Genomic DNA, 14662 nt, shown 5'->3' with positions numbered 1-14662 from the left:
ACCAGCTGTTATCAGTACACACCATCTGTGCAGCCAAAAGCGTAGTGTTTGAGTGTTGTAAACATGCAACTTGAGCTCTGGGCACATATTATCTCTTGTTGTACCACTAACTCTTTCTTGATTAAACCATTATTATATGAATATGAAGGTACTGCAAGCATTGCCATTTTATTATTTACAAGAGCTATGGCAATATGTAATGGTGTCTTGTAATAATTGCACTTCTTTTATTTTCTTTCATGTTGCACTCACTTTAGAAATTCCTCATTCAGTAGTGAAACTGGTCTGTGTGATGAGCCAACTGTGGTAGCTACCAGTCACTTTCAACCCAAGGGGACATCATTTTCATTTCCCAAGATGCCACTCGACATCAGTGCGCGCTTAGCCTGCTGCAAGGATAGGGAAATACCCGAGTCTCTTCGACGCAGAATTGTTGATTGGCTCTGGTTTGAGCTATCACAGTATACATTGTAAGTTTTTCAACTTCATCTACTCGAATTTATTTGCATGCTTACTTATGCATATCTCACAATTTCGTTGCAATCTGCTTCTCAGAGGTAGGCACTTATTAAAAAATGAGGTTTTCGGGAGAAACCTGTTACGTTCCTGAAGCATGAAAATATGAACATGTCTTGAGGTATTCACTTGGCATAGTGTGTGAGCACAATCCCACTTGTCAGGAATTTCATGGGGAAGTGTCGACAAAAGCTTTACAAATAATCATGATTTTTTTTATTTCAGTGCAACAGCTTGACTGCTTTATAGAATGGGACATGCTTGTCCGATATGTGTGTCATAGAGTGCTAGAAATAGAAATCTAAAAGGAAAGCTCCCAATTTAGTAGTGCTTTGCTTACTTCTATGTATGCAACATCCTTGTTGCACATTTGGAAAATTGACGCTGCAAACTACATAGTCGAGGTTATGGAACTTTAAAGTTGAAACATGACCAAAGTGGTAAAGAACAATCTGTGACATTCTGTTACCTGGGGAAATTCCAGATATGGTCAACAATTGTAATTAGATCTAGCCACACGTTTGTATATGAAGCATTTGTGTTTTCTCTGTAGCACTTGAGATTGCTTACTTGACACAGTGGTGTAGTGTTAAGGTGCTCAACTGCTGACCCGCAGGTTGCGGGATTGAATCCCCGCCACAGCGGCCGCATTTTCGATAGAGGCGGAAATGCTAGAGGCCTGTGTACTTATATTTAGGTGCACATTAAAGAACCCCAGGTGGTCAAAATTTCCGGAGCCCTCCACTACTGCTTCTCTGACAACACCAGATTTTTTGAATGTATAGACATCAACCAATCTAATGCAAATATACTGTTAAATGTGCTGGAGCAACTGAAGAATGATCAAAGATTGTCCACAGAAATTGTTCCTTTTCTCAAGCAAATACCGCATTGCCTGCACCTCGAGCATGTGCTGCGAGTTGCATGTGTGCGCGCTCTTGTTGTGCGAGACGGGGCTCGAAAGATGGCGTCAGGCCACGACCACTGTGCGAGCAGAGTCGGCCGGTGGCCGGAGCTGTAATGTAACACTGAAGCGAACCCCCTGTGGTGAGCGCGGGTGTGCGACTGTGCGCGGGCCTCGGGAAAAGGCATAAGAGGGACGGCTGTGCAACTGGAGAGGCGCCGTATTCTTGTCTCTCGAGCAGTTTTCTTTACTTTATCTAAATAAACGTTATTCTGTTGTTTTTCCAGTCTTTCCCTCACGTCTCCTGAATCATCGTTTGCATCTAACACGTGTGCACTAAATTTGCCTCTTTCTTTGCCCTTTGCACCTCACAGTTGCCATGCATAAAAAGTATGAATGATGTCGCAAATTCGAAATGTTTGAGCTTGATGTTTTTGAACGTGATGCAAATTATGTCTCAATGTTAGATACTGACTTAGGCTAATAATTTTCACTAACTAACCAAGCATTTACAAAAAAAATTATACCAGTATGCAGCAAGTTACCGCTAACAGAACACCGTTGTTCGCATTTTCATATCAATTTTTTTTAGCTCTGCCAGAGTTAGCTAGAACACACTGCACATATATGCATATTGGAGAATCCGTGGAAGTCAAAATTTATCTGGAGTTTTACCCTACAGTGCATCTCGTGATAAAGTTGCTGCTGTGCCTAAGCTACGGAACTTAGTTTTTTCCTATTTTCAGGTACCCAGGGCATTTGTATGAAACGGCTGCGAGGGAGCTTGTTCAGCGGTATCCTCAACTAAGAGACGGTTTTGGTGAAGGACATGTATGTATTAATTTTTTTCTGATTGTTGTTTGCTCGCTAGTAACCTTCAAATAAGCAGGCATATTTAAGCGCAATATAGATAAACTGCAGTAAAACTTTTTTTCTTTGTGGGTGGAGTGGTGCTTGTGTATACAGTACAATTGCATTAAACAAGTCCTTAAGGCACTATTATAGTGTGTTCCGAATAACAGAAGTACTTTTCACTGATAATGAATTGTGCTGGTTGATTTCATGCATTATGCTGAATCTGTAAGAGAGCTATTACATGCATCATTAAGCAACAATTTAAATTTAGATCTATAGCCAGCAGTGCTCTAACTCATACACTCTGGCTCTGCCGCTCGCGCCACATAGCCACAGAAAGTTGTCCCCAAATATAGGTGGGTTAACAAGAAAGCTCTAGTCATTGAGCTGGCTGATCTATATTAACCTTTAAAAAATGCTAACTTGCTTCAGACTAACCTGTGGAATTCATTACGAGAAAGGTGGATTGAGTTGCTGCACTATATGCCATGTACGATTCCAATGTAACCATCAAAAGTTAATGTAGGTGGTAGATTATTCCAAGGTTTGGGTTTCATCAAGGGTTTAATTGGCCAGGCTTTGCTAGTTAATTTCAAGAAGGCACCGGCAAGGTATGAAAACAGACATGTGGTTTTTCATTCTATGGCCAAATAAATGTGTTATCATACATGCAAAGTACACATTATTGAACAGCACTTTGTAAGGCATCTAAAATTTTGGTAACTTATATTTTGTTTGACAAGAGTGATACTGTCCATGCCATGAATTAAACTTGCCAGCTTCGAATAATATTTTATTACTGAACATTACAGATAACCGGATTATTCGCGCCAAAGCAATTCATTTGTGTAATCAGTTGCTTATGACTACGGTTGCAGCTGACATGGCAGACAACCTTGAAGTACAAGGCTAAAAACACGCGCAAGAAATTGCCTGCAGGCATAAAGAAAGTTGACGAGGAGAGAGAAAAGGCAAGAAAGCGCAGATCTTTGGGCACATGTGACGAGGACTGCAGTGCTAAAACTGCCAAGTCCCAGACAAGAAAGGTAAAGTGATTCAAGTTCATTTCACTATGTGGTGCCTTTTGTGGAACATACACTCTCCCATTCAAATGGCTGCAATTCATAAAAAAGAATTAATTACTGGGCTAGTTGGTTGTGCATAACTGGCTGCGACATGTTAGGGCAAAAAATAAAACGACGAACACAATAAAGAAAGTGCGTGTCTTTGTCTTCTTTCTCGTGTTCGTTTCATTCCTTGCACTAATATGTCTCAGCCAGATATGGCTCTCAACATAGCTGGTCTGTAAGCAGCATTGTTACAGATATCCCACAAGCCTTGCTTGCAGGAAATGCATGCCGTATTGCTATGGCAGATGTGTGTGAAGAGACAAAAAGATGTCACTGTTAGGGTCTTGGTGAAACTGTTCAAGTTTGTGTTGCATTATGCCAGGCTGTTGGCAAGGAAACAAGAACTCATAAATGTTGGCAACAGCGCACATGTGAATGACACTGGCAATAAAAGCAATATCTGCTGCAATAGTCCCTGGCAGCTGTAGTGCACATTCTCTTTGAAAGTATTGGAAAAATGGCTGATAGCTTAGAAACTTGTAGAAAAATTTTTTAAAAGAAGCCCATTACAGTAAAAGCTCGTTAATTCGGATTTCTAAGGACCGCAAAAAATGTCCGAATTAACCGAATTTCCGAATTATCGAATGGTCGAAATAAACACAATAAATGCAAGTTATTTCAACATACCTTTACTTTACAAAGTAATCGCGGATGCGTGTCTGTTTTCGAGCAGAAATTCGCACGGACACAATTTTTCTGAGCCCTTCAAGGTGCTCAGCAGCTCGCATGCTGTCTGCAGTGCCAAAACAAAATTCTTCAAGGACGACGAGGGCCTCCGCAACTTCCTTCACAGTGCGAGGGGGCCCGTGTGGCTCATGGTGTGGCTGCTCCTCTTCAGGCTCTTCGTTCTCGGATACGTTGCCATGCATCACTTCCTTGACGATTTGCTCATCATTCAGACAGCCGGCAGGGGCAATGCCGTCATCAGTGCTGATATAATTCTATAGTGTCACTGCATCAGGCACAACACTTCCGAAATCCTGCCCATCGTCGGCACCGTCGTCCGGCGACACTTCGGCGTCGCTGGAGTAGGGTACAACAAAGCCACTGTGCCTGAAACAGTTGGCAATGGCGTGGGCAGGCGTGTTCTGCCACACATACGCAAGAATGCTAACTACACTCAGGAGACTCACGTCGTAGTGTTTGCCGACCACATGGCACAGGAGCAACTTCTTGTCGGCAGAGCCCATTTTTCAGGGCACGCAAAATTTCTACTTTGGTGGTGAAGTCCTTCGCCTCGTAGTTGGGCCGCTTCGCCGGCGTTGCCATCGGCGGAGAGTGCGTTCACACGAAAAGTCAGCACAAGAGCACCAGCAACAATCAAGCTAAAGGAGCCGTACTGAACCGTTCCTCGATAAAACGACGTTCAACGATGCAGCACACCAACGGGAACAAAGCAATAAAATGGCACCGCCAACAACACACACGAAAAGAAGGCGTTCAACCAGTCTCAAGTCAAGCCAAGTCGACAATTGATGTCCATGGCAATGCTGCGTTTGAGCTTCACTTCTGTTCCGAATTTTTCTTTTTTCGATATCGAGCCTCGCCAGCGGCCCGAAAGTCGCCGAATTATCCGATTTGCGGTCAAATCTGTCCGAAATAACGAGCGCCCAGTCTCATAGAGTGATGCGTATATTTACAGCGACCAGATGACGTGTCCGAATTAACCGATTTTCCGAATTAACGAGAGTCGAATTAACGAGCTTTTACTGTATAACTTTTGGTTCACCACTGTACCTTTTATAACACAAAAAAAATTTCAACGCATTTAGCTTTATGTTGCAGTTTGGTGCATGACAAACTTTTCTTTCGTGGACCTTCCTATGCCATGTTGGCTTGTGGAGAGCTTTTTTTATTACTGTATTTTAATTCAGCAGCAACTGCTATATATCTAGAATCATGATGCCAATCCTTTTGTAGAATGAGGTGTTGTTTGTCAGAGCGATATGGAATTTTATAGTAATGTAAAAGTGGAGAATATTCATTTGTGTTACTTATTGTACAGCGCACATTTTAAAGCAAGCCAATTTCTCAATTTCTAGAATTGATATTATTACTACTGTGCTTGGAACAAAAACACAATTTAAGTGGTCACTTCAAACAACTTTTGCATAATGGAGATCACTCAGAAAGATATGAGAAGAGTGTTGCTTCTAGACCTTCACGTACTATAACGTGAACAACTCAACTGTTAATTACCTACATGTGGTTTTGCAGGCTTCCTTTTGGAATTGTGCCTTTGATGGCGAAGATGAAAGAAGCATTCAAAGCCACATTGACATCATGAGGAAAGAAATGCATTTGGCTGGTGGAAATGCGGACAAGATCAAGGAGTCCATGGACAAAACATTTCGCAGGCGTAGGGCATATGTAGACCTGGAAAAACCAACACTGACTTGCTTCAAGTTTATCCAGCAATGAGACTAGAGAGAGAAGTAATGGCAACATTTTGTTTGTGTGTGGGAACCAGCTGTTATTGTAAAATACTCATGATGGTTCATTGTGGTTAACCTCCAAGTAGTGTACAGCTCCTGTTGTGATAGTAAATGAAATGCCTGTGCTTGACAGGGAGAGACATATCTGCTGTTCAGTGTATATATAATAAACACCTAATGTCCATACTGTGCTGTAAATAATGACACATTGGTAATGACTAATACATAACCAGATCGGTATCCTGCTGGGTGTCTTGCTAGTTGTTATTGCACCAGATTTTTCAAGGTCAGTTGTAGCAGAGCTTAGCCTTAAATTGTAAAAGTTAATTGCAGTTGTGTGATGCAGCCTGTCACTATAAAAGAATTCGCGATAAACAGCCACCATTCATTTTTGGCAATTCGTAAGGACATCCGAAGAGATAATGGATAAAAGCTGAATACATAGTCCCTTGCAACAAATGAACAGTACCTAACTGATCCTGGTAGTAATATATTATTCTGGCTCTTCACTCAGGCTAAAACTCTGTGTACAAGTTGGTAGAAAGATTCGAAAAGACGCTAAATTCTCCGTGCAATCACATTAGTGCGCTTAAGACAGGGGGTATGGTAGGGTATACAGGTTGTCCTGGTTTCAGCTTTATATCTCAGGAACTGTACCACATTTTGTTGTTAAATTTTGCGTGCTCAATAAGAGAGCTTGTGGCCTTCAGTCTGTGCAATTTTTACCCTGTAGCTTTTCTTGCTTCTGGTTGAGTACAATATCTCAGAATGGTGCACAAAATTAAATGTACCTTTTCTCAAAAAACGGAAAGCAGCATGACCGTGAAATTTCACAGACTTATTCAACATGATATTGGTATTAATCATGACCAATAAAAACGGGATCGTACATTTATCTCACCAGAAAAAAATGTCCTCCTCACTTGTCACGTGCCGTGAGGGAGACTTTCCTATTAATCTTTTTTTTTCTTAACATTAACATAAATAGTTTTTCATAGTTTTAGGCTCAGACTATTTGGAAGTGATTTAGGTGTAATCTGAGAAAATTTGAGCGCAATTAGTCGGATAGTTTTCCAGAAAACGGTACATGAAGGTTGGAAAATTTTTAAAATACTGACAGTAAGAAAAACACGATTTTAGTATGTTTAAAAACACGTGCGGTCCATGCTCACAACTTACAGAGCTAATTACGCTAAAAAAACATATATTCAACCAATCTAGCTATAGTTATCATAAAAAAATGCATACACGCAGAAACAATGATGGAAAAGAGCCCACCTATTTGTTAGAAAGTGCGGTCTTTGGTGCCATTTTTAAAGGGCTTGGAGCACGCCTGCGCGCTCGCCAATGCATGTTTTTGCTCCTCAGAGTGTGTTATTTTTTAGGAATGAAATAAAAAAATTGCTTTTTGGTCGATGTACCCTACCACACCCCATTAAGGAAAATGTACAGCTAGGCAAACCTCATAGGCAAGAGCACATTCAAGTGAGCGAGTGGACTACGAGGGAAGGTATATATAAAGGTAATGTGTTAGTGGAGCAGTGGCATAAAAAAGTATTTAGCATGCTTGCAAAATGCTAAATGTTACTTTGGTCTTCCACTTCTTTACTGCATAAATAGTAGAGGCAGACTGGTTTGGTATATTCGAAATTATGTTGCAAGTGGCTCTGCTGTAATGGGTGGGGACTGTACTGTTTAAGAAAAAACAGCAGAATTCATGACGATAGTCCTTAGGTATATGTAACGTTGCTGGTTTTTATACTGCTTTCAAAAATTTTGCAGCTCCTCAACGAGTTCAATAGGCTCACAGGAGTTAATGCAAAGGAGGCACTATTAACACTTGTGAGGAAATATGGCCAGCAGATCCTGGCTTTAACACCACGTAGCAGTCGGCATCAGGCTGATGTTGAAGATCCGGACAACCCCTGTAAGTCCTGCATACCATCTTGACATACTACTTACACTTCAATCTTTGGAAAGTGTTATACTGAAGCTAAAGTAATTCTTTGTTTATTTGCATGCATAGATAACCATGCAGAGCAAAAAGATGTCGCAGCAGGGGAGTTACTTGCTTTTCAGTTAGCCTGTTCCACTGGTTAGCAGTTCAGACAAAAATTAACTATTACGTCAGCCATTTCTAATGGGTGGGCAGCTTTCAAACACCCAGTCATGAAGCAATTCACATGGTGTGATGCCTGGTGTAGTGTTAAACTCCTGCTACGCAATATTTGCATAGCTGCCGATGTAACGCCTCACCTAGCATGATGCCAGCATTGAATCTTTTTTTGAATCAGTTTCAAGCCCTGGTGTGGCTCTCTGGTAGAGTACTTGACTTCCACAAAGAATGCTGGGGCTCGATTTCGCCTCAAACACAGCTTTCTTTCTCATTTGCACGATAGCTGCAATGAATACCCACAGCAGCAGACATCGCCCCCAAATTCGGCTTTTGTTGCGAGCTCATAACACCTTTTTCAGTGGTTACCAGCGGAATTTCTGACGTGTGCCTGGTATTCACACCCAGTGCACGAAATTACTTACAGGTAGTTATTGTTTTTGCGTTAGACTGGGACTGTTGCAGTCTGGATAAAGATGGGGGTATGCGATACTGAGCAGTTCTCACTTGCTTTAATCTAGTTGTGGAACAGCTGCACCAGTGGCATTTAAATATATTGAGAGTGCTTCATTGCGCCTTCATGCTTCAAGGCTGCACCTTAGTGAAATGTGGCATCGAGCCTGTGCCAGAGGAACATAAGAACAGCCTCACAGAAACTTTCTCTTCTTTACTGTTAAGATCGAAACACTTATTTGCTGTTCTGCAAACCACTCTAAAATCTTGACTGCAGGTTAATAATTGATGGGATGAAGCGCTTTCTGGCACTATTGAACTGAGAATTTCTACAGCTGAATGCTCTTGTTACATAGGTTCCTCAACGTCAAGATACAATATGTATTGTCCAAAGTTTGTCTTTCGTCCATAAAATTAGGTAGCTGTGGTGGGTGGCGCCACATGGGCTTCATCTGCCTTTGATATCTTTTCTTGATGTCGAACGGCACATGCAATTCATTTCTTCACTTGTATTTGATAGTTCCTTTTCCACATAATTAATTTTTCCATTTTTTTCAAATATGGTAACTTCAAGATTACAGATTTCAGCAAAAGCTTCTTTGTCATGCAAGTAGGTTACTGAGTGACAATGCTTCATCTGACATTTGTTGCTTGATTTTCGCTGTAAGCATGGTCTCCTCTTTCCTAAAAAAATTGTCTTTTGATGAAGGCGTGATTCAGCTCTGTGGAGTATATTCTTTGATAAATGACACTGAGTCACTCACTGGTGACAAACGATGGTCTACAGCCCATTATAAATGCTCCTTCAATTCAAAGCCTGCCAAGCAGGTCGTTCCAGTTCGGATGAGCTTTCCTGTCTTCATGTCTGCAAAGCTCCTTGGTCTTGGTAAACGGCATCTCTTGGCTTCCGACCCACGAGGCTATCCAATGTGGTTGAGGCACTGAAAAGTTGGCTCTGTTGTCTTGTCTCTTGGACCTTGGTTAATTATTTTTGGGTTTTACTCCACCATGTTCTTGTTCCACAACTATAGTATAGGAGCGACACTGTCTGGTTACCTGTGTTATTTGGTTACCTGTGTTACGTGCAGTAACTTAATGGCTGTGGCGTTAGTGCTACTGAGCACAAGGTTACGTGGGTTTGTTCCCAACCATGGCAGCCACGTTACAGTGGGTATGAAGTGAAGTGAACTTGTTAAATTAATCTCTAAAGACTTGTAAAATTAATTTATGAAACACACTGTAGTAATCCACTATAGTGTATTTCATAGTGGTATTGTGATTATGGTGCACAAAACAAAACAGATAAATTGTTTTTACCAGTTTTTCAACAAAGTGAGCAGAACTCTACTTACTGTTATGGATAGTTAATTGGGGAAATGGTGAACGTGATACTTTATGAGTAGCCCCAGAAGTTGGCAAAGAAGTCTTAAAATGCCAGACCTCTTTGCACTACAAGATTGGCTCATTTTAAGAAATTTCACCAGCCTAGCATGGCTTATTTGGCTCCTCTCTTATTTCCTTCAGATCACTCTACTGTAGCCGTGCTGATGTCCGTGCCTCGTTTGGTGAAGGAAGACCCCACTGCCATAATTGCACAGCTGGTATGTAAACGCTTTTGTACTCTTCTTGTCATTTGCATTTCGTGATTTATATTTTCAAATGAGTATGCCCATGAGTGTTTCTAGCTTTTATTGCTCTCACTTGTGCAGTTTGTACAAAGCATATTTCCATGAAGTAATTATGCATAGTTGTAGTATGTGTTTCGAAACGCTAGTATTTGAAATTTGCATTTCCTTCCTATGTCAGGAACAAGGCTACGCCTCTTGTAGCATCCTTTTACATGATAAATTTTTCTTGACTGATGTCAAAAGCAAAAACATCCATCCTCAAAACATTCTAGGAAACTTCTTTCCTGCTGAGCAATTTCGTAACAGTTTTCGTGCGAGGTCATTATGCTTATAACGAGTGCAGGAAGGGGGGTGTTACTCCATATACCTACCATAGGTGCCACAATTCATGACGTCAGCGCTGGCAGCAAATTGGTGTTCTAATTATTGTTGTGCTTTGTCGCATCAAGTGGAATTTTGCTTAGAGGTACGCTGAACAGGGAATTGTGATTAAAATGGTGTCATCAGAATTCACCCCAAGTAGATATGCTTCGCGAACACTCCGTTCATAAATTGCAATTTGGGCTTCAAAGGAATAATAAGGTCAAAACCTAAGTTGTGATATATTTTTAATTTATCAAATATGCATTTCAGTTAGGTTCAAGTAATTCTGTTTCTTTAGCAATCCAGTTCAAGTATTATAATTGTGCAATCTGCCACAGACAATTAAAATAATTTGTGTAGTCCTGAAAAAAATGCCTTATCATTATGTACCAGGTAGCTCCTACTACATCCGTGCCACAATAGTGGAACATTGTAACAGCTGATGTTAATTTCTTGAAAAGTACCCTTTGCTTATACTGATAGGAAAAAAACTGTGACTGCACTTGGTGTTATACGATCCAGAGAACAAGGCAGTGGTGGCTGATTGTATCAACTGCTACCACTTTCCACTACCTTAAGTGCCCTTAATTTTTACCATACTTTTCTCTCAGATATTCCACTATTATGTGAGGGCTTTATATAGTATTTTTAGCTTGTATGGGTCAAGCCTAGTGTTTAGATGGATGCTGCTCTAGTTGTCTTTTATCTTATGTTGAATGGTTTTCTTTGAACTAGAAGACAACTGGGGCACAGTTTTAATTCTTTTCCTGTTGAAGTTGTTGAAGCTCTGTGGCGCATCCTAAACTCATTTTTTTTCTTGCAATAACAAGGAAACATTTTGCATGTTATTTATATGTTGTTTGATGCTGTTATCTCAATTTTGGCTGCTGTTCTCATCTCTTGTGCCCAGGTGCCTGGTGAAAGCCATGCCTATCCGAAACTGTTACACTCAGCAGATCATCCGGCGACGTCTTCAGCCCTCCTCGTAGCATTTGAAACGCTACAACTCACTGCCACGGACATCATCGATGGTTTCGCTTTGCTGTTAGCTGTGTTTTGGGCCTAATGTCCAGTATACAGCTAAGGCAAAGCGGACGTGTCTCCTGTTGGAGGCCTTGATGGGCCTTGAACCAAGTGCTTTTGCACCCAGCGTTGTAAAGGCTGCCACAGCAGTCATGCGGGTGGACAGCAATGCACAATAGGATGGCAGAGGAGGCAGAATGATCCGAATTTTGTTCTGCTAGTAATTATAATTATTAATGCCTACACTAGTTGCATTTTTGTCACTTTGACATGTGAGCAGTTTGTGAGAAAACCCAGCTGGGTTTTCTCACAAACTGCTCACATGTCAAATACACAGAAAAAGAGGAAGTGTACCAAAAAGTTTGTTCAACACAGTGACAAACACAGTGACACATATTCAAACAAACACAGTGACAAAAATGCAACTAGTGTAGGCATAAAGTTTCATACTATAATACCTGGAGGGAAATCTGGCACTAGTGTCTATGCGGGGCTCCTTGGGCGGTGTTTCAACCACCATGGGAATGATGGGAAGTACAAGCTCCGCATTTACTTCGGATGGATTTCTTTCTTGAGCTTCACGGTGCTTTTTTACCGAGCTTTAAACAAAATGTGAAGTTATTTTCAATTAAAATTTGCTTCATTCTTCCGAATTTAATACTCACTGCAGAAAGCTTGCGTGACCGTGAGATTGAAATGAAGCCTGGACAAGTTCAACCACCAGGGTACACAGTACTCTGCAGTTGTGTTCCAAATTTGGCGTCACGGAATAATGAATTATTTTTTTACAACACTTGAAAACACACAGGTGTGCTTTTGCCTCTAAAGTACGCATCATCTATTTATGGAAATAAAAATGCTGTATTGAGTGACAAACACTTAATGTATCATGTGCAGCTACAACAGGCACGTCTGTCCCAGTGGTCTGCCCCAACACTTCTCTCGTTCCTCTGAAATGCATAGTCAGGGAAGCGTGACAATGCATTCACTTCGCTTCACCATCATTTTGCAGCCTATCTGAATGCGTCTTGGCAAGACGCACTTACAAAAAAAAACGTGAACTCTATGTAATTTTCTGCACTGGCATGGGACGCTACATCTGTACGGAGTGGTGCGTGAACAATGCTTTGCTAAAATTCTCAAATACAACCTGCAAAGCCGCAACATCGTTAGAAACCAAAAGACCTGTGTGCTTCGGTCAATTTCAACAACAGGCACCACTTAAGTGCTTTGTGCCACACACCACTACTCACAGAGAACACTTTATACATTATTATGGTGGGATACAGCTGCTGCATGAAATACAAAACTGAACCTGTAGAAAAAAAGACCCATAGACTGTTGGCTAGCTAATGCAATCCAATCCGAAGCCTGTACTTCCCATCATTCCCACAGTGGGTGAACGATTGCAGCACCAGATTCCACTCTAATAGCTTTATAGTATGAAACTCTATGAGTGTAGGTATAGTTTCCTGTTTGACAAAATTTAATAAAACCACACGCGAAATTCAGCAAGCCTTCCACATATCGGACCAGCAAGGCACGTGCAACAGTTCATGCTCTAGTCTGCCGACCATGCCTCGAATTTACTCTATCAAAAGCAGCATGTAGCAAAGGAGTCAGCCAATAAAAAAGTAAATTAAATAGAAAAACAAGGAAAGAAATTGAAGAGACATCACCCGTTCATGACGTCACCCTTTGTGTGGCATCAGAGAACAATTTGCCGTAGTCTTATTCCATCCCCCACCCCCCAACACACTTCTTACGTTTTTTTTTGTTTCCTTTTGTCATGTCTTTTCCATTTCATAGTTTGCACTTGTGTCTTCTTTGTTCCATGCACCTTCTTTACTTCATGCACCCTGTAACTTTTGTGCAATTTAAACAAACTTTTTTTATTAGTCCAGAAAATGTGCAATATACATAACCTCTTTCTCACGACTTTTACATTTGCTTGAATCTCGTCTAGTTCTCAGGAGTCATTTTATTGAATATGTGTTGGGATGTGATAAGAGTGATACATTATTCTATTTTTTAGTTCAAATCACTGTTTCCTACTTACAAGGTGAATTTTTGTCACAAGAATGACTGCAGTTTTGTACTATGTCTAGTTCTCAGGAGCAATTTTTATTGAAGATATGTTGGGATGTGATAAGAGCGACACATTATTCTATTTTTTTAGTTCAAATCACTATTTCCTACTTAGAAAGTGAATTCTTGTCATAAGAATGACTGCAGTTTTGTACTATGCCTTTCTGTGATAACCTACAATTTGTTCAAACCTCAAGGTGCGGGGAAATTGTCTTTTTTCTGCTCCTTGAAAAGTTGTTGACTTAGAGACACTATAGGCAATTATTACGTGGATGTGGATTGTTGAAATAGCATTCTAAAAACCTGCAGAGCACATCTCTGTGGAGCACATCTCTGTGAAAACAGCTTGCGCCGTTCTCAATAATGTCAAGACGTTCTTTTTTCCCCATGAGTTAAGTTTGGGTCGATGGAGGTGATCCCGATGGTTCGGATGATCGTGGCGACACGTTGAAGGACTGGACAGGCCCGGTTGTTCAGATCCTGGCAAACTTGAATTTATTTACACACTTTTACACTGTATGACAAACAAAGGCCGGGGCGGCCACTGAACAGCTCTCGCGACAACAACTGGGCTGGGCCCGCACCAAGCGTTCAAGCCCTTAAGAGAATATCTCTAAGTCCTTCGTCCCTGGATCAGAGTCGGCGCCAAGCACGACCTCTGTCCCCTCCGCAATCTCTCCGTCGAGCACCAAGCTCTCCCCCTCGTCTCCTATTTCTTCCTTTAAATCCACCCTGTCTCGTCTGAGACCGCCTTACGGGACCAACCCTTTCCGATACTCCACCAATGAAGCAGAGAACTTTGTTTCTCTCAGAGACGTGTCTCGCTTCCGCGTTCCCACGCTTTGCTGCCCTCACTATGCGGCAAGCCAACTAAAACGCCATCAATCACATACACAGTCAACGTACACTGAAATGAACCACACCAACGTGCCCAGTTTACTATGCCGTCTCGAACCTTGTCTGCAACAAGATGCCGCCACCTGTTGCAATTACTGCAAAACCACGTCGGTGCTCCTTCAGTGAGGACCGTCGCGACGGCGACACATTGTTTACGTTGTCAGTCTCCGTGAGATCGCTTCCGCCGTACGGGTGACTCCGCCGCGAAAGGAGCGGTCGACAAAAGGTCGCGGGGTTCGGCTACAAAGGCGCGGGTA

The 14662-nt window shown here is 41.5% G+C and overlaps 1 protein-coding gene across 1 annotated transcript; it reads left to right on the top strand.

Moving 5' to 3' along the window:
• Positions 1-263: 263 nt before the first annotated feature.
• On the top strand, positions 264-5826 carry LOC119378325 (uncharacterized). The gene is made up of 4 exons (XM_037647498.2): positions 264-470; positions 2167-2251; positions 3154-3321; positions 5623-5826. The coding sequence occupies exons 1-4, from the start codon at positions 358-360 to the stop codon at positions 5824-5826; spliced, it is 570 nt and encodes a 189-aa protein (XP_037503426.2). The 5' UTR covers positions 264-357.
• Positions 5827-14662: the final 8836 nt, after the last annotated feature.

Source organism: Rhipicephalus sanguineus, unplaced genomic scaffold (genome assembly GCF_013339695.2).
Source record: "Rhipicephalus sanguineus isolate Rsan-2018 unplaced genomic scaffold, BIME_Rsan_1.4 Seq782, whole genome shotgun sequence".
In the NCBI taxonomy this organism is placed as follows: Eukaryota; Metazoa; Arthropoda; class Arachnida; order Ixodida; family Ixodidae; genus Rhipicephalus; species Rhipicephalus sanguineus.
This window is presented reverse-complemented; position numbering and strand designations above follow the sequence as displayed.